Source organism: Gasterosteus aculeatus, chromosome 10 (genome assembly GCF_964276395.1).
Source record: "Gasterosteus aculeatus chromosome 10, fGasAcu3.hap1.1, whole genome shotgun sequence".
NCBI lineage: Eukaryota > Metazoa > Chordata > Actinopteri > Perciformes > Gasterosteidae > Gasterosteus > Gasterosteus aculeatus.
In genome coordinates this window covers 954944-975027 of record NC_135697.1, presented here as the reverse complement: position 1 = coordinate 975027, position 20084 = coordinate 954944, and the positions used below count along the sequence as shown (strand labels likewise).

Sequence of the window (20084 nt, the reverse complement as noted above, 5' to 3'; positions counted from 1 at the left end):
CCACGTCCATTAGCGGACACTTTAAAATCCGAAGTTACAGTGAACGCACCATCCAGTGTACTACCACGTTGCACCACCATATTTAGTAATCGACTCAAAATAACATGGTACATGGAACGCACCAGGAGACGTCACGTGTCGAGGGGCGTGGACAATGCCTACCATACCTTTTTTTGATCTGTGTACATACCTGTATGTGTGTATGTATATATATATACACACATGGAGATGGTCGCTTAGACATAGACAGTTGAGTACTTTGGTCTGGGCAGATCCACAGCTGGGATGTTCACGCTTTTTCTTTATTAGTTTATTACTTTTCAACCCAAGATGTCCTTTGTTCGTCTGGAGTTTCTTCATATAAACTACATAGACAAACTAATCTGGGGAACAGGGTATAAACAGAAAGGAGCATTGGTAGCTTTGGGTAGCATGAAACCGCTTTGACCATAACGCAAATGAAGGTGTTCATAGTATGCCAGGCTCAAATAAACCTAACGCTAAGCTAATGTTAGCCAGCCTTAATCACACTCGCTTGTCCCTCTAGCTCTAGCAAATATTAGCATAGCTTTATGCTTGTCGATCGTTCAACACGTGGTCCAGGTTAGGTGCGGCTTCCTTTGAGGAGTCCTTGCAACTTCTAAGCCGTGTCTGGTAGGTGCAGAAGTCCAATTTGGCAGAAGACAGCTGTCTGGAGTCGTTTCAAAGAGATTCCTTTCCAGCTCCAACTGGCTGTTAACATTAAATTACCTTTAGAATTTAAGAGAAGTACCAATAACCATTTTAGTATTAATTGCATTATTCGTCAAAAGTTAATAATATCTAGTGATACTTTCAGATACCAATTGACTGCCGCATGGGGTAGAGGGGGAGCTGGGAACCACAAGGTTGGCGGTTTGAGTCCCAGCTGCTCCATGTCCCAAGTGTCCTTGAGCAAAACACCTAACCCCTAATTGCTCCCCTGTATCCTGACTGGAAGTACCAGGTGAAACCAGCCTGGAAGCAATGAGATTGGAGCCACGGTGGATTAAAGACTGGGGGAAGCCAGGAAGAGCTTGAAATTGAAGGCGCGGACCTTGAGGTGTTTAGGTGGCGGTTGACCAATGTGCTGGTAGTTCCGTGGTGGCATACTTGTGCGTTTGAACAGGATCGTTTTTTGGATTTATTGTGAAATAAATCTTTTGGTTCCAACAAGGCGATGCCGGGTGAGCAGGCACGAGTCGACCACGTTCTGAATGTAGACTGAACTCTCAATGCCAATGCTTAGAAAGCTGCACCTCCCACCGTAATACTACAGGTAATCACATTCTGAAGCAGAGCACATCCTGTGAGGACAAAAACAAGTGGGTTGGGATATTTTGTTGATCCATTAGACTGATGACTGCAGCTCTGGCCTTGAGGTGGCATTCTTTTTAAACTAAATTAACAGTTGTATTTACAATCCCATCAGATACCAACTAGAAACCGGAGTCAACTTAATGTTTTAGTTTGAAAAATAACCTTTAAAAACTTTATTGGCCTGCAAAGGCTACATCGATGTGTCCTCTTTATTGCAGACATGCTGTGGTCCTCCTGCAAGAATCGGTACACTGCCCACTAAAGGAGGCACTGCGCCACTACAGCAGCTGCTCATGACCTTTACCCAACACGTTTGAAACGTTGGTTGGCTTTAAGGCACCACTTTTCAGATGCTTAAGAAAAGAAAGAAAAACACTTAACGACAGTGCCGAAAGCTCTCGAGTGATTTTCAATAAGTGGGAAATAACACATTTCATATAGAACAGAGACACGTGGTGACAGAGTTCTGAGTCTTTAATTTGCATTTATTAATAGACTGACTTCAAATGACCTCTATGCAACAAAGTAGTGGCAGCTTCGATGTCACGTCACCATCAACCTGCAAATAGAAAACATGCAGTCCAGCTTTTAGGTTGTCATCAGTGAGTTAAACACCATGTTCACAGTACACATACACACACACACAAACACAGGAGACTTTGTTCCCAGCAGGTCATCTCAGCAGGCTGCTGGAGAAGCCCAGTGGGATGGACTTTGTTTTCTGGTCAATTCCACAGCAGATCAGGAATGGGGAGTCCCGAGAGCCTTGGTATATGACCAACCACTAAAGCACACAGCTTTTACTACTTACTGCAAGAGGCTGCTGGTACTGTTCACGCCACGACTCCAGGAAGCTTCCACAATTCTGGAAAAAGTTTGGAATTTCAGCCAAATCACCCATCTTTAACTCAGACAATATTCCCAGACTTTAGACCTGCAAGGAAATGTAGCCCGTCAACTACACAAGACGCCGCGGTGTTCTGCAGTTATATCGCACTATGCTCATGGCAGTGAACATGTGGGTAAAGCGAAACTACAGAGTTACTGTGTGAGGCATTTCCAACGACACGGCTTTACAGTGAAAGGCCCGTCGGGATAGACCTCAGCTCCACGGGTCACCACCACCAGACTACTTCACTCACCTCTAGTCAGCGCCTACTGGAGACCTGCAGGGAGCAGCAGAGACCTAGAGGAACGAAAGGCTTGTGTGAGGAACGCTATGATCGCTTTCTCAGTACTCAATCATGAACACATGACTAGAGGTGCATGAAAGCTCCTTTAAAGCAAACACTACTACTACTGTGCTTACTGTGGGTGTATTGAGCAGTAACTGACTACTCAGAAGGACACCATTAAAAATGTTGCTCACTGCACTAAAGACACCTTGGAGTGCCTGATGAGCATTACACAAATGCTGCATTAAAACTGACTTTAGTGTCTCAACAACCATACCAGGACTCCACACACCGGCAGCATGGAGACCAACGATGCCAGACGCTGAGTTGTTCTAGCACTGACTTTTGAACAAACCAGCTGAGGAACCAACTGGCTGCAGATACCACACAGTGCTTTTGTCATCAACTAGGTAAAACAGAACGAAAAGAATTCTTACCACAAAAGCTTGTGAGACTCAGTCTGCCATCACAGTGAGAGATGTGAACCCTTCAGCGTGTCCTGCCTGCAGAGCCGCGCCCATCAGGAATCTTTGTTAGCTGCCCAAACCACCTCAGCTGACTCCTTTAGACAGAAAATTCAGTTTGAAAACATTTTCCAAAACAGGTCAAACTCTTAATCTTTGAATCATTTATACCCCTTTACTAAAAGTTAATGCTAACATCTTGCACACAACCAACTGAGCGTTTGCCCTACCATTAGAACAGGCGCTGGTATCCAAATCATTTAAATTAAGTTCAACTTATCATTAAAAGGCTTATTCATCACCAAAAGCAGAGGCCAACATTTCATTTTGCAATGAGCTCTGGGCTTGCATGCACGTCTGTATGCGCCCGTCAGGGCAGAACGCCGCCGTGTGCAGGCAATTGTAAACTAAACAAACTGCAGGACTTTGAGGGGTTGGTGGAGAGACTCGTGTTCTGCAGTTATATCTCACTATGCTCATGGCAGTGAACATGTGGGTAAAGCGATACTACAGAGTTACTGTGTGAGGCATTTCCAACGACACGGCCCTACAGTGAAAGGCCCGTCGGGATAGACCTCAGCTCCACCATCGGCCAAGTGCTTCAACCAACCTGAGTGCCTGAATACCTGGTACGGTACATGGATGCAAGCCTTTATGCAGCAGGAACCTGGGACAAGACAAAACAATGGTCCATTAGACAAGTTTTAATCCGCCACACACAAGGACATCTTTGTAGAAATGCAGCTTGTTGTGCCATTCAGTTGCACAACAAAGACAACACTTTTAAAGTCAACACAATAAAATGAGTCACTTAAGTTGATACATTGACTAGTTAAGTAGTGTCTCAACAACCATACCAGGACTCCACACACAGGCAGCATGGAGACCAACGATGCCAGACGCTGAGTTGTTCTAGCACTGACTTTTGAACAAACCGGCTGAGGAACCAACTGGCTGCAGATACCACACAGTGCTTTGGTTGTATTCTGGTCAATTCGCAGCCATTAGAAATGTCACTATTTATTGTGGCCAGTTGAAGACACCACGTAATGCGTCTGGTTTGCCATCCTGTTGGTCGCTCACCCACTAAGCAGGTTGGCTTTATGGAAATAAGTGAGAACGCACAGCCTCAGAACTTACATGACAGCAATCAGTCAGAAGACCAGTGCAGGGAGGAAACCTGCAAAAAGGAGGAGGAAGGTGACCACATGTTCTAGAGGAACCCACATACTCATCAGTACGCAAGCATGCGGTTCAGAGAGGCAGATGTCAATCACACTTCAGAGCAGTTGAACATTTAGCCGATCATCATGACACAAAGAGGTTGTCTCGCAGAATATTCAACTTACCGAGCCGGCCTCAGGTCCACAATCCCTGAGAGAGAAGAACAGACAAACTTCAATCCCCAGTGAAGAAACTCATTTGAAACCCAAAACACTGACCGCCTACAGGCTAAAAGCCACATGGAATAAATTATTCCGAAAAGTCATAATTGAACATCTGAACCCCATCCAGAAGGTGTCATTCAAAACAATCTGCTCTGGAAAACTTGAGTGGGTCAGCAGAACAGTCCATTAGAGACAATGGACGGCCTTTTAAACAATCCTGGTTCCTCATTTACAGTCAGGTAGCATTGCGAAATTCTGGAACTATTCAAAGCTGGAAACAAACTAAATATTTGCATAATTCACCTAAATTAAAATAAGTTTGCCATAAGCAGAGATGCTTTAACATTTAATGCAAATTTGAAAATCATATTGTTGACATGATTTGTGATAAAACTTTATTCTTTCAGTGAACAAACACACAAAAGTTGAGTTAGCCCAACTGCTACATTTTAGCATCTTATTGATGAGTTTATCATCCGCAGCCTAGAAGAGATCACCTGGTAGAAGAAGCCTTCTGCTATTAGAGGATCTCAGAAATGTCTTGACTGCACGTTCATAAATCAGTGTATTCACCGGCACTCGGGAACATAACTATTTGTAAGCGAACAGCTGTCCATTCCCATAAGTAACACTGCTGCAGAGGGCACAGCAGTGGGTTGCAAGGGAACGAATCTCTCTGCGCACTGTGTGAGCTCCACGGCCCACCAGACAGAACCAGAGCTCTCACCGGGCGCACGACGCAGTTCTGGTTACAAGCTGCTGCTCCCGTTGAGGAAGAGCTTTATTGAATTAAAGCGTAAAACAGTCTACAACATAACGTAGCTAATTCTAAATGTGAAAAATCCCCCCTATAAGAAAGCACGTGATGCTCACCTCGGGTCGCAGCACAGCCGGCAGCTGTATGCGGACATCCTGCAGAGACACGCGTTTAGATCAGTCGTATACAGTGGGACATGTGCCAGGCCTCATTGTCACAGTTCAGCAACGAGCAGTGCAGAGGTGAAAGCAAAACCTGTCGTTCTATAGCCACAGCTGGTCGGGGATCAGCCCACTGCACAGGACAACCCCGCAGACGAGTCTGCACCGCGGCGTGCGAGGCCCGATACGACACGTGGTGCGCGCCAAAAAACAGCCAAGTGCCAGGAAGACTTCTCAAATCCGCACAAAGCCACTGTGCTTATTAGGGCCACAGTAAAGTTAATATTCTGTCTATTCAGACCATTTAAGAACAGATGTCCGGCATTAGTCGGTGGAGCACGAGCGTGCTCGGCCAGAACGGTCCCACGTTAACGCTGTAACGTTACTTGCAAAAGTTACTTGGTAAATGCGTCCTTTATAGGCTCCAGCCTTACGAGGATGCATCGAACCCAATGACTACATACCTGCGATACAACGAGTCCGCGGTTGCGTTAGCTACTTTAGCAGTTAGCGGATATTGCTCGCAAGTACATGCACGACACGGTTAACGACTAAATAAAGAATCAAAAGTCATGTCTTGACCGCATGCAGACGCGCCGCGCACACTGGTGTCCCTTTGGTTTGGCTCAATACTTCAGCTTAACGTGTATCGTTACCTGCATTGTCTCCGCTGTGAGTCCACTCGGATGACCGGGGTAAGAGGAGCTAATGACGAGGCGCGAATGCCTTTATAGGGAGAGTTACGTCAGTTGGAACCACTTTCCGACAAGAACGCGCGTTCAGGGCAGCTCGGAAATCCCATAAACGATAAATGATTTGTGTAGTGCCGAATATCAAATACGTTCTCCATGGACCTGTTTGCCTTGTTTTAAAGTCACAAGACTACTGTCTACGTGTCCGAAACTGACCACTGCCTTTCTGATTGACAGCAGATGTGAAGTCTGGTGTCTCCAGTTTGCTTTGTGCTCTAATAATTACTTTATAGAGCACCAGGGGGAATATGAGCTGTCTGGTCATGTCAGTAAATGCAGGAGATCATTGCAAAAAACGTAAAAAAAGACTAGATCCTTCTGGGGATCCTTTGTCCAGTTAATAATCCAGGTTTTTGGGCTCAGTCTTGTAGTAGGGGACTATTTGCAATTTAATAATAGTATTAATAAAGGGCAAAATTATATTTATACAGAACTTATCAAAACAACAGAGTCACTAATACCTCGCCGACACAAATTCCCAAACTTATAACCCGCTTATGCGATTTAAGATTTGCTCCCTCTCTCCCTCCTCTCCGGCCTCCTCTGTTCTATCAGATCTCCCTTCTACTGACTCCTTCTCACTCTTGCATCCGAACGCTGCTGCAGAGACTGCAGAAACTCTTTCCTCCTCTAGAGTCTAGACTCTCTCTGTCCTCGTACGACACGACAGACCGGTAAATCCCCTCTGGCTCCGTGGCTGTCTCAACCGGTGCCACGACCTGATGACCTGCTTGCGTTTCAAATTCTTCTCTCTCTCTCTCTGCAGCCAAAATCTCTTTCTACCAATCCAGAATTGAGTCCTCATTTTCTAACCCGAAAAAACTCTATCTTCTCCAACCTCCTCGAACCCCCTAGTCCTCCTCCACCCTTCTTCCAGGAGACTTTGTCAACTATTTTACCCCCGAAAATATTTGACATACGCTCCTCTTTCTCAAACCCACCTCCTACTACTTGCGTCCCACTGACTTCACCTCTATCACCCTCACTTTCCTCTTTCACCCCCCTGTCTCCTAACCAAATTCTTACCCTAGTAACCTCTGCCCGTCCGACCAGCTTGACCCCATTCCATCACATATTCCACAATCTATCGCTCCTGACCTTCTTGTTTCATCAACAATGCTCTGTTATCTGGCTGGTTTCTCTGAAGGAGGCAAGAGTCAACCCTCTCCTGAAGAAACCTACCCTCAACCCTTCTGAAGAAAACAACTACAGACCGGTCTCTCTTCTTCCCTTGCGACCTTTAACCAACTCTCCTCCTATCTCCACTGTAACAACCTCCTTGACCCCCACCAGTCAGGCTTCAAGGCCGTTCCAAAGAGACTGCTCTCCTCGCTGTCTCAGAACAACTCCACACTGCTAGAGCTCCTCTCTCTCCTCTGTCTTCGTCCTTCTGGACCTCTCTGCTGCATTTGACACAGTCAACCACCAGATCCTTATTTCCTCCATTCAGGAACTTGGTGTCTCAGGCTCTGCTCTCTCTCTTCTCTCGTCCTACCTAGAGGGCCGCACCTACCGGGTAACCTGGCGAGGATCTGTAATCTTACTACTGGAGTTCCTCAGGGTTCCGTCCTGGGTCCCCTCCTCTTCTCGCTCTACACCAACTCTCTCGCCGCTGTCATTTGCTTGCATGGCTTCTCCTACCACAGCTATGCCGATGACACCCAACTCTCTCCGTCCCTCACTCGACACCCAGGTGGCGGCACGGATCTCTGCCTGTCTGACTGACATCTCTCAGTGGATCTGCCCACCATCTGAAAATCAACCCCGACAAGACTGAACTACTTCTCTTTCTGGGAAAAGACTCTCCGACCCAGGACCTGACTGTTAATTTTGGCAACGGGTAAATGCCCACTTTTACTCTCAGGAACCTCGGCGTGACACTCGACAGTCAACTCTCCCTGACTCCCAACATCACTGCGACAACGCGATCCTGTAGATACACGCTCTACAACATCAGGAGGATACGTCCTCTTCTCACTCAGAAGGCGGCGCAGGTACTGATTCAGGCTCTTGTCATCTCCCTCCTGGACTACTGTAACTCTCTCCTGCAGGTCTCCTGCTACCACCATTCCACCTCTGCAGCTCATCCAGAATGCAGCAGCTCCACTGGTCTTTAACCTAAGTTCTCCCACACTCCTCCGCTCCTCCGCTCTCTTCACTGGTACCGGTGGCTCATCCTGTTCTAAACACTGGTGCTCACGTACCATGCTGTGAATGGATGGGGTCCAGCTTACATCCAGGACCTGGTCCAACCCGACATCCCGACCCGCACTCTCCGCTCTGCATCTGATAAACTGCTTGTTCCTCCTCACTGAGAGCAAAACACTCGACTAGATCACCACTTTTTGCTGTCCTGCTCCTAAATGGTGGAAGGAGGTCTCTGAAGACACCAGGACCACAGAGAGCCTTCACATCTTCAGACTAAAGACCTCCACTAAAACACTAACTGTAGCACTTAAGAGCCATAAGTACAATTTATCTATAACAAGTTATAAATTGGCTTATTTGATGAAATTGCACTTTGTTTCTTGTTCTTTTGATTTTGTATCCTTATGGTTGAAATGCTCTTACTGTAAATCGCTTTGGATAAAAGAGTCAGCTAAATGACCTGTAAAAGATGATAATGCTGACAAGTAATTTACCCAATAAAAGATATTTTTCTTCTATGCTTGCCTCAAATCTATTTTATTTGCTTGTGAAATACTTTACCCAAGACAAAATTATTGAGATACAGAAGGAGATCCCAAATCACCCTTTTCCCCTCATGCACAACATACAGAATGTGAGAAACATGACTGGATACTTAGAGGCCTGACAACATCCGTCGTGTGCTATGGCTATTGGTGAGGAGCCCAAAGGATCCTAAAATAGAAACCCAGCAGCTGTTCCCCTGCTGCTGTCCGGAGACACACAAGTCTGCCACATCGGGGTATTTCTTATGCAGCTTAATGGTACTTTCCACCCAAGTCCAGTACATGTATGGAACTGATGACAAGCAACGTTAAGGGGTCACTAAGGTTGAAAACCCCTTAAAATCTCATTCCCACCTAATTGAAGGCCTTCCTCTCCCCAGGTACACATCTAATATGAGCCCTTTTTTGGACATACCCGCTTATTTTATTGATACACAATAAGTAAAGAAAATAAATGCATTCAAGTGACACAATTAGGGAAATCCTCTCCAGTTTTAATTAAAACCTATTTCACTTGCTTTGGATGTCATACAAATGCTCTCAAGAACAAGTTAAGAATGTCAGCATGTCACTGAAGAATGCGTCGGGTGGAAGATACAGAGGAACTAAATACGTCAAAGTACTACATAGTTCAAATACAAAACAATGGCAAATGGAAACCTTTTGCTTACATCCTTTGGACAAATATTTTAGAAAAGTTTTGTAAATGTTGCCAAGACAAGCCAATGAATAAATCCCCCAAAAGCTCTCAGCACACGTGTGCTAAACTCGCATGTAAAATTAAACGGGTGTACTTCAAAAATGGTTTCAACAGAAGTTTAAACACATCATGTAGATCATTGACCGTTGTAGAATCTTGTCCTAAACATTTAAAGCGTTTCTCTGGTCATAGTTTTTTTTTTTTAAAAGAGGAAAAATAATTATAAAAAAATGAGGTCTACAGACGGCAGAGTTTGTTGATGTTTAAAAAGGTCCCTCCATACATTTAATCCAGATTTAAAAAGGGATGTTGCACGAGCAGGTAGATGTAGAACCGAGTAGTGGTCGAAGCATGATCAAGGGAAACCTTGATTTCTTGCCGTTCCAAAGCTAAGAGTCCTGGACTGTCACTGCTCATCTAAATTACAAACGATCGACTCTGCACCCATTACTCTGGGGCGAGTTCAGCTGTACAGTTGTGCAGTGACTCTGCATGTGTCCTCCAGCATCACTCCATACTGTCGGGGTCTGCCTGGGCCATGTAGGCGTCCAGCTCAGCATCCAGGTGGCCTTTGGTCTTCGACATGTAGGCGTCCAGCTGGTTGTCCAGTTGTTCACGGGTTACAGCTTGTCGGCCAACACCTCGACCTCGTCCACGGCCACGACCACCTCGCCCGGCGAAACCAGCGCGCCCACGCAGTCCTCCACGTCCTGTCCACCAACACACAGCAACAGTGACTGAACAGCACCAATCCAGTTGACTTTGCTAAGAGAAACTAAATCATCCTCTGACCTCTGACTGCTACTCCACCTCGTGCTGCTCCTCTGGACAGAGCTCCTCCTCTGCCGGGAAGTCCTCCGCGGTGGCGGCCTCCTCTACGCATTGCCAGACGGCCAGCAAAGCCACGACCTCTCATCGGGACCCCTGTGGAAGTCACTCGCTTCCCTGTGCAAAGCAAAGAAATATCAGTCAGAGCAAACCAAGGGACACCATGAATCAGATCTGTGTTACTGGGAAAGGTTGTGGACTCCCACCTCTAAGGGACAGGGCTCCCCTCATTACTCCTCCTCTGGCTCTTCCTCGGAGGGCGCCCCTGCTCATCCCTCGCATTCCCCCTCTACCTCCAGCAGCTCCTCCACGCATCAGAGTCCCGACAGGCCGGCCCAGCCGGGCCTGGATGTTGCTCTTCCCCAGGCGCTGCTTCAGGCTCTGACAGGCGATTCACGAAATATTTATATAATATAATATTAATGTCAGTGTGCAACTGCCGTGCGTGGACAAATAACAAAAAGGGGGGAGGGGGGGTGCCCCCTGTTGGTGGGGGAAACACTGACACACACGAGCTACTTGGGCTGAAGTGTCTTGAACATCATCTAACCATCAAAGAGATATCGACCGGTTATTAATAACTGCTAAAGCATTGTTAATGTTAGGAAGTGTCAAAATGTTATTTCTGGTTAAAAGCCACGCCCCTTAAAAACAAGTTGTTTTGTTTAGTTTGATATTCTATATGGCACCAGATCACAACAGAAGTCATCAGAAGTTACTTTCCCTTTAGAACAGGTTCATACAACCATGTTTTTACTTTTAAACTAGATAGCGCTATTATTTATACAATGGTAAATGGACTGTACTTGTATAGCGCTTTTCTAGTCTTCTGACCACTCAAAGCGCTTTAACACTACATGACATCATTCACCCATTCATACACTGATGACAGGAGAACCACACACAGTGACACCTGCCATCAGTAACTAACATTCTCACACTGTAGTCGTAGCTACAGGAGCAATGTTGGGTCTTGTCTTGCCCAAGGACACGTTGACATGCGGGTCAGCAGGACCTGGGAGCGGACCGCCAACCCTCTGATTGGAGGACGACCTGCTCCCCACTCACCCACAGGCAAACCTTTACAAGAGGAGATATCGCTTATGTTGTGAACAAGGCGTGACAGAATTGTCCCCTAAAGCCCGGTCTGACCCACTGGTCATCGAAATGATGTTTTACCAATATGGACCCAGTTTCGGGTTTGACCAGAACAAAACACGGAGGCGCAGCGAAGGAGCAGGCTCACTGTTCCGTAACTAACCCAACAGTTAAATGTTTCCAACTTACGGAGGACGGAGTGCCGCATGGCCGTTCCATCCACTGAAGGACGCAAGGCAGCTACAAGGTACCACACAGACCTCTGAACACGTCTGCTGGTTGGTTACCATCACATCTCCAGCTTGTAAATAGAAATGTCCCGTCACACGACTCATGATAGCCTACTTTTTTTTGTTAACTCAAAAGTTGCAGCTTATGTTGTCCTCATGCTCGGCATGAAATGGTTGAATCATTTTGAGACTGCAGTAAATTCATTCATTAAAAGTAGCATTTTGTCTGGAATTTGGACAAAACCTTTGTAATATCAGTTTCATTAAACTACTTAAACAATTCATGTGTAATTTGTTTATTGCAAACAGCTGAGAAATTGTATATTTTGCCAATAAACCTAATGTGCAATGGGGGGGGTTGAATATTTTTGATTGCAACTGTAAATGCTGTCTGCTATCAGAGACTCCAGCCAGGCAGACAAACTGAGGAAACAAGCATTGACCACATCTAATGGCCAATAATCTAGTAAACTATAAGGTGTAATTAATCACTGAGAATCAAGCAAACATTTCTTATAAAATACTAGCAGGAGTTTTTCTTCAATATGGCAGCAGTGTCTTAAAACACGGCTCTGTGGGCCTCACCTGCTTGTGGTTCAGAGCTGCTTGCACCGAGGGCCGGTTCTCCATCTGCTGGGCCAGCCGGCGATTGCGGGCACTAGCCAAATGCTGCTGTTGCATGGTGGCTCGAATGCTAACCGCTGTGGGCTGCTTGTTCTTCAGCATGTTAGTGAAGCTTTGGAGTTGGGAGGGAAAAAGAGGGAGGAAGTAAAAGAGGGGGACAGCGGATATGCAGGAGGAGGAGGAAGCAGGGTTCCACATCAAGTCAATTTCTCATAGAACGGACGAAGCCACGCAGACGGCGGTGGCCATTTGGTTATGCAAGACGTATGTTCCAGATGTTGGCACTGACTTTCTCAACGACATGACCATCCAGAATGACTAATACTTGAATTTAGCACGTTCTCTCAAAGAAGCACAAGAAAGGCAAACTAAGAAAGAAAAACTCAGAAGTAGAGACAGGGAGAGAAGAACGCCATTTGCCACTTACAGGCCTCCAGCTGCCAGGCTTGGGTGTCATGGCGCTGCAGCAGCAGAGGCCCTGGACGTGAGGAGTGCCTTTCCACCCAGCCACTTACAGCAAGGACCGCGACGTGTGGTCAAACCACAGAGACTCAAGGGATGGGCAGATAAGAGGCAAGGAGATCTCTTTGTCACGTCCAAGCTGGGACTGAGTATCTGGTCTTTTATAGATTGAGAAGAGAAAGAGACACAAGCAGGATAAAAAAGGCATTTGCTTTACTTTCACTGGTTTAGGCTGAAAGGATTGAGAGGTGCCTCATCATCCTGGTTTAGCTTAAGCCTTCCTCTCCCCTTTTTGGTGTATACTTGATGTATACTGTGCCGTTTAAAAGTGAGCAGGTGTGCCGGAGCGTTTGCAGGACAGTGGTCCGGTCCAGCATAGGCTAACCAACGCTTAGCCTGAACAACCACTGCCCTCTCCCCTCGTCTATGTGTGTGTACTGCTCACAAGATATCAGGCCTCGGTCCGCCCCTTCTTCTCCACGCTACAATCACATCCAACCCCACCGGTTCGTCAGAAAACATTGACGGAACCAACAAGGGTGAGTGAGCAGTGCACACACTGGGGAGGGCTAGAATAGCATCCATGTCAGGTCGGGTCCCCCAACAGTAGCCTTCCGTAGGGAGCACTAGAACGGTCACAAGCCACGGCTGGCCCTTGCATCTGGTGTGTAACTGCTGACAGGGTGCGTGGCGCCTCACCGCTCGTTTAGGGACACTTTGGTGGTACTTTTCAGCACAACTTTTTGGGAGGAGGCTGCGCTCATTATGGCAGACTTTGCTTGCAGGCTCCTGGAATCGGGACAGAAAATAAAACAACGTCACAGGGCAGCCAGAAGGACAGAAAGATGTAGACAGCAATAAGCCATGAGAGGCAACATTTACCAGCATGCTGTTGCATTGTTTGTATTACACTTAAGATAATGGGAAAGTTAAACATGGTTGTTTCTGATGGTTTATTCTATTTTGGGCCAGTTAAGAAAAACTGCTAATCAGCTCAGTGGATCACGCCAAGAAACGCGTTTTTATATTTGAAGCTTGTCAATTCATCCTAAATCGGGACCAGCGCTTTGGTCACGTAGCTCAGGAGGTTTCGGTGATCGTTCATGTATGTCAATGGTGGCAAAACCAAGTTCGATAAGGAATTGAAATTTAAAAAGTTGACGTCTATGGCTCGGAATAGTATTGTGCTCTATCCCGGATGACAGTAACACTTGGTATTAACAGCTGCGAGCTCATCGAAGATGTGCAAACGGAAGCAGACGTCCCCTTCTGACGAGCACATGCATGATGATTCTGGACTACGGTCCAGATGAAGCGACCATGACGTGATATCGTCTGGCTGAGTGGTTAGCTCGATGCTCAGAGAGACGCGATCTAATCGGAATATTGCTAGCTAACAGAAGTGAGATGCCCTCATTCAGTATGTGGATTGGAGTCAAGAATACAGAGCAGCTTTTCCATCAGTCGGTATACTTCACCCAGAGGAACTATTAGCTCAACGGGGCTAACGCACACAAGTTCATTCACGTTAAGTTAGCCGGGCGGCGTGGACTTCTAATCACACCAGCGGTCCGATTAGGAAATTCTACATCAATTTATGAAGCCTGAGTACAATTGAAGTGTCTCCAACAACCATTTCCAGTATTTTGTACTTACAGTGAATGGTGCGTCGGTGTAGAAAAGCCTTGCGGCCAGCTAGGGTTAGCTTCGGTAGCTAGCTGGTGCTGCCGTGTGGTCTTTCCTTAAAGCCTCGTACTCAAGTACAAGCTGAAGTAAGCCAACTTCCTGACTGAGCGCTCGAAGAAATGCACAAACTCTGGCTGAATTCGAGTCTCTCCCCGGCTAAATGCAAAATGCTTCCTAAAATGGTGCTGCTAGCTCAATTTACTGACCACTGGAAGAAAATGGAGCGTTCTGCTACGTCATCAACAAGTGACGTGGCTTCCGGTCTGGCTTAAAGTGTCGCTTGTTTACTAAAATGGCGTCAGCTGCTGTAGTAACGACTTCCTCCGGCAAAGATGCTGTCGCGGAGGGGCTGCTCGACCTGCTGAGACCAGCCATCCAGCAGCTCGACGTGCACGTCCACTCAGTGAGGTACATGCGGATGTATTTCATCGTTGTCTGGATGGTCCAGAGACCCCCGTCCCCCCTCGAGCTGACCCGCTTCACTGTCTCGTGACACTCAAGAATGTGTCGGTCCGGTGCTATGTGTTTTTTTTTTTTACTTTGTTGTTGTTACTGTTTGTACATATATTAGAACGTATAAGGCTTTATTGTTTGAGCATGTGTCATATTTCCTATCACGTGTTCAGCTTCGGGGTGTGGTCGTTTGGATGCATGTGTGTTCTTGTATTTACAAAAGATGAAACTGCACATCTGTACACTTGAACTGATCTGTTGGGTTTTTTGTTTCTCTGTACCATCTGCCGCTGGATTCATGGGGCTCATTTCCACATAACAGAGAAAGCCAGGTAGAACTAAGAGAACATATAGACAATCTGGCTACAGGTACGTTATTGTATTCATATACATATCATTGCTTTTATAGAGACATATTTATGACATATTTACGTTAAATAACATGTTTGTATTGGATCTTTCGTCTGTCTCTTTATGTACTTTCTTTGCAGAGTTGTGCCGGATAAATGAACACCAAAAGGTGGCTCTAGACCTGGACCCTTATGTGAAGAAGCTGCTGAATGCAAGACGTAGAGTGGTGCTTGTGAACAACATCCTGCAGAATGCTCAGGTCAGTGGCTCTGAAAGCTGCACCAATTAACATCTTTTTTGATCATCTTTCTTTTTTGGTGGAGCATGTGGCAGCTAAAGAGACCGAGGTAAAAGAGTATAAATATCGGTACTTTTGAGTGGTATTGCTCAAACAGCCACTACTACTCCAACCATTGACAATACCTGTACCCCTATCAATATTACAACCAACACTTGAAATTATTCGTTGTTGTAGTAACAACTGCTACTCCCTGAAAAACCGGGCCATCAGTCGCAAGCTACAGGAGCTTTTCGGGTTAAATGTCTTGCCCGAGGACACATGGACTAGTGGATGCGGCAATCAAACCGCCAATCCTCTTATTGAGGAACCCGCTCTAAGTCAGTCAGTCCCCAACACCTTCTTACATCTGGCTTTTGCACAAGTGTCTCTACAGAAAAAGAGAGACAGACAAACAGTAAAAAAAAAAAAAATACAAAACAGCCACATGACCTAAACATTGTGTCTCCAGGAACGTCTGAGACGACTTAACCACAATGTGGCCAAGGAGACCGCTCGACGAAAGACCATGCTGGAGGCTTCAGGAGTGTTCACCTCCCGCTCGCCCAGTAAACCCTGAACCTGCTCCCGCTCTGTCCTCACACATTGCTGAAAACTGCAACCGGATGAGGACTTTCCTTCCTTTGGTTTAGTCAGCCGTTTGTCCAGTAATGTGCTTTCCTGCAATGCTTTGTCCAATGTTGTTTTCAAAATAAAAATTCTGGCTGCAATCTGATCAGCGTTAGGCAGCTGTCCAATGACAAAATACAACAGAATCTGCTTTCCCTACATCAACCCATGGCCTTCATAAATAACCCAATCAACTCAGAACGAATGAAGATGTTGATGTCGTACACAAACCAAAATCGACATGTTAACAACATTCAAAAAATCTAAACACTTATTGATTTAGCATTTTCAGCATCTACTTTTGGTCAAATCAAATGACTCATGACTCAAATTGTATGTAGACAGAACATATCGAGTTCCAGTACTTTTGAAAGTAATGCAAATAATGTCCTGGTGGAAGCTCGTGGTTTCATTAAATATCTGGTTGTTTGTCAGACAATCACAATAATCCTGTATCTGGCATCAGAAAACACAGAACAGTCCACCATGAAATACAATCTTCAATCGTCAATGAAAGTTTATGCAGTCTTTTCTGATAACATTGTGTAACCCTCTGACAAATAGTTAAAAGTTTCCTCACTGGTTACCGGTGGCTGCAGCCAGTTCAAAACATTGGTGCTCACGTACCGTGCTGTGAATGGATGGGGTCCAGCTTACATCCAGGACCTGGTCCAACCCGACATCCCGACCCGCACTCTCCGCTCTGCATGTGATAAACTGCTTGTTCCTCCTCACTGAGAGCAAAACACTCGACTAGATCTCCACTCTTTGCTGTCCTGCTCCTAAATGGTGGAACGAGCATCAGGACTGCAGAGAGCCTTCACATCTTCCACCGCAAACTAAAGACACACCTCTTCAGACTCTACCTTGACTAAAAGACTAACAAATTGTAGCACTTAAATTGTACTTGTAATGCCACTTATTTATAGCAAATTGTAAACTGGCTTATTTGATGAAATTGCACTTTCTTGTTTCTTGCTCTTCTTTATGTCCCTTGGGTTGAATGCACTTATTGTAAGTCGCTTTGGATAAAAGGGTCAGCTAAATGGCATGTCATGTAATGTAAAAGTAAAAGGAAGCACATAAAAGGTAAATAAAATTGGTCCAGGCACAGAACCATGTGGAACTCCGGGACCAACAATGGAAGTCATAGAGGTTTCATCATTTCAACAAAAACGAATTGATCAGACAAATTGGACTTAAGCATTTTAGTTCATTTCCTTTAATTAATATCAATCAAATGTCCCTTTATCCATCCATTCATCCATCTTCAGCCGCTTATCCGGGGTCGGGTCGCGGGGGCAACAGCTCCAGCAGGGGACCCCAAACTTCCCTTTCCCGGGCCACATCTACCAGCTCTGACTGGGGGATCCCAAGGCGTTCCCAGGCCAGTGCAGAGATATAATCTCGCCACCTAGTCCTGGGTCTTCCCCGGGGCCTCTTCCCAGCTGGCCGTGCCTGGATCACCTCCCTAGGGAGGCGCCAGGGGGCATCCTCACCAGATGCCCAAACCACCTCAACTGGCTCCTTTCGACGCAAAGGAGCAGCGGCTCTACTCCGAGCTCCTCACGAATGGCTGAGCTTCTCTCCCTATCTCTAAGGGAGACGCCAGCCACTCTCCTGAGGAAACCCATTTTGGCCGCTTGTACCCGTGACCCAGTTCTTTCGGTCATGACCCGTCCTTCATGACCATAGGTGAGGGTAGGAACGAAGATTGACCGGTAGATCGAGAGCTTTGCCTTCCGGCTCAGCTCTCTTTTCATCACAACAGTGCAGTAAAGCGAGTGCAATACCGCCCCCGCTGCTCCGATTCTATGGCCAAACTCACACTCCATCTTCTCCTCACTCATGAACAAAACCCCGAGGTACTTGGAACTCCTGCACTTGGGGGTAAGGACACATTCCCTACCTGTAGGCAATCCATCGGTTTCCTGCTGATAACCATGGCCTCAGATTTAGAGGTGCTCATCCTCATCCCGACCGCTTCACACTCGACTGCGAAACGCTCCAGTGAGAGTTGGTGACATCCAACTCGACCGATGCTAAATCCAACGACATCCCCTATCCAACGACATCCCCCTATCCAGGAGTGTGGTTGCAGAGCCGAGGCTGTGCGTAGAGGTAAGCCCCACCAGATCCAACTGATAACGCTTCACGTCCCGTACAAGCTCTGGTTCCTTCCCCCCCAGAGAGGTTACGTTCCACATCCCCACAGCCAGCATCTGCCACCCAGGTCTGTTCCGTCTAGACCCCCCACTGTCACTGCCACCCTTGTAGCAGCGCACCCGACCCCATCGGTTTTCCCCACAGGTCGTGAGCCAATGGTGAGTAGAGTCTTGGGCTGCTGCGTCACTCCTTCGGGCTGCGCCCGGCCAGGCTCCGCGGCAAACCTGGCCACCAGTCGCTCGCTGTCGGGCCCTCCATCTGGGCCTGGCTCCAAATGGGGGCCCCTGGCTTCCTCCGGGCCGGGTAACTCCTTCCCTCTTCCGTTTTTTCATAGTGTTTTTTTCAACAACGGGATGTCAATGGGATCAAACGGAGCAATACGTTTCAGCACGTCATTTGTTGAATGCAAGTAGAAGGTCATTCATTTCCACTTGCTGTTTCTGTGCCATGATGCTCTATAAATCCTGACTGAATATACTTAAATAAACCATTGTTATGTAGAAAGTCACACAACAGATTTGCGACTTTTTTCTTGAAGAAAAAGGACCGAAAGTTTAGAAACGCTCCCAAGGACAGATGAGCCTGAAAACGGGAACGTCTTGTCTTTGTGTGCACGGTGGGAAGCGGTCAGTTTAACAACAATTACGCCTACACCTGCGTTTGCCACTTGATTGGTTCATAGCAGTTGTGACGTATCCTAACCTGATTCGTCACCCCCCCCCCCCCCCTATCACGTGACCGGTTCCAGGAAGAAAACAAAGGGCTACCAGTGATTCATTTCAACATTGATAACAAAGAAGTTTTAATTACAGCTACCTTGAAGGACTGTGGTCCATGTCCTTTCAACAATGATATTTCATAATGTAAAGACGTACTGACTAAAGGAAAAACTTCCTTCAGCAGCGTAGTCAGAATCGGATTCAAGAGACGGGTAGAAGATTTAGACTTTGAAATAAAAGAAGTCAGTTGATCGAGGTTGATGTTGGAGAGAAGCCATCCAAGTAGGTATCCGGGCTTTAGTAGGTTAAGAAGTCATTACTACTGAGGTCCAAACGATGGCTCAACAGAGCTGTGACTCTCTGTCGGTCGGCCTACAGTGATGTAGAGAAACCAGGGGTTGTTTTGGTTTTTCTCTATTAATGATGGCTAATAAGCTGCTCTTCTTATATGATTTAAGGCTTTCTCGCAAAACTAGCCTATATTATTCTAAGTTGGTGGAACGCCATAACTGCACATAGTCCGCACAGTTTGCTTTGTGCGTTTGAGGGCCCGTACACTGACAAAGAGAACCGGCTGTATCGTTTTCCAGGTTGGGTGTAAAAGACTGAGACTATAGGCTTTCAAATGGGCTATAATCTAGTTTAGATTTATGGTTTATTAAAAGGCTAGAGTCAAAAATAGTTGCTACTCCACCTCCTCCGCTGGTGCCTCGAGGAATATGAATATTAAAGTGGCTTTATTTGTGTTTCTTCAACCAATATTAGTATTTAGTACTTCACAATTTCACAACATTTTGTTTTGCTTAAACCTAACTGAGTTTTCTGAAGACAGATGTTTAGTGCAAAGCCTGTGCATCAGCCTAAATGAACACATTGTAGGCTTAAGTATGAAGACGCATGAAAAAACTCGCTATGTTCTATACATGTGTCGTAGCAAAGGAACGCAAAGCATCACAAATGATGTTGATCTTGTTTGACATTAGAGGATGAAAAGTGTGTCGGAGTTATCTCCATAATTATGTAATATAATGACAACCAAATATTGCTTCTGCGTTCAGGCTTTGTGTATTACATAACACATTATTCGAAGGCTGCAATGTTAATTGCATCACACAACATTAAGATATTGGAC

At 46.1% G+C, this 20084-nt stretch overlaps 2 protein-coding genes, 1 long non-coding RNA gene and 5 other non-coding genes across 10 annotated transcripts; 1 reads left to right on the top strand and 7 right to left on the bottom strand.

Moving 5' to 3' along the window:
* Positions 1-1802: 1802 nt before the first annotated feature.
* LOC120826591 (uncharacterized) lies at positions 1803-6019 on the bottom strand. 2 transcript variants are annotated; one of them, XR_005713267.2, is made up of 9 exons: positions 5940-6019; positions 5239-5277; positions 4327-4351; positions 4118-4157; positions 3588-3644; positions 2951-3075; positions 2481-2524; positions 2150-2272; positions 1803-1897 (listed from the first exon to the last, which is right to left on the bottom strand). It is a non-coding gene; the product is annotated as an uncharacterized LOC120826591 (long non-coding RNA). The 2 variants fall into 2 exon arrangements; XR_005713266.2 differs by having other exon boundaries at positions 2150-2203.
* LOC120827124 (small nucleolar RNA SNORA18) lies at positions 2312-2445 on the bottom strand. The gene has a single exon (XR_005713351.2). It is a non-coding gene; the product is annotated as a small nucleolar RNA SNORA18 (small nucleolar RNA).
* Positions 2771-2908, bottom strand: LOC120827116 (small nucleolar RNA SNORA8). Its single transcript, XR_005713343.1, has one exon. It is a non-coding gene; the product is annotated as a small nucleolar RNA SNORA8 (small nucleolar RNA).
* On the bottom strand, positions 3425-3558 carry LOC120827123 (small nucleolar RNA SNORA18). Its single transcript, XR_005713350.2, has one exon. It is a non-coding gene; the product is annotated as a small nucleolar RNA SNORA18 (small nucleolar RNA).
* On the bottom strand, positions 3815-3952 carry LOC120827117 (small nucleolar RNA SNORA8). Its single transcript, XR_005713344.1, has one exon. It is a non-coding gene; the product is annotated as a small nucleolar RNA SNORA8 (small nucleolar RNA).
* Positions 4226-4295, bottom strand: LOC120827114 (small nucleolar RNA Z40). The gene has a single exon (XR_005713341.1). It is a non-coding gene; the product is annotated as a small nucleolar RNA Z40 (small nucleolar RNA).
* A 3182-nt stretch (positions 6020-9201) lies between the features above and the next one.
* Positions 9202-14750, bottom strand: chtopa (chromatin target of PRMT1a). Of its 2 annotated transcripts, XM_040189235.2 has the most exons (6): positions 14327-14750; positions 13370-13459; positions 12170-12320; positions 10463-10637; positions 10221-10373; positions 9202-10138 (listed from the first exon to the last, which is right to left on the bottom strand). In XM_040189235.2, exons 2-6 carry the CDS (start codon positions 13432-13434, stop codon positions 9936-9938), a joined length of 747 nt encoding a protein of 248 aa, XP_040045169.1. In that variant the 5' UTR covers positions 13435-13459; positions 14327-14750; the 3' UTR covers positions 9202-9935. The 2 variants fall into 2 exon arrangements, with proteins under 2 accessions (XP_040045169.1, XP_077937395.1); XM_078081269.1 differs by lacking the exon at positions 14327-14750 and having other exon boundaries at positions 12170-13420.
* Positions 14629-16205, top strand: snapin (SNAP associated protein). Its single transcript, XM_040189237.2, has 4 exons — positions 14629-14764; positions 15132-15178; positions 15301-15419; positions 15910-16205. Exons 1-4 carry the CDS (start codon positions 14649-14651, stop codon positions 16015-16017), a joined length of 390 nt encoding a protein of 129 aa, XP_040045171.1. The 5' UTR covers positions 14629-14648; the 3' UTR covers positions 16018-16205.
* Positions 16206-20084: the final 3879 nt, after the last annotated feature.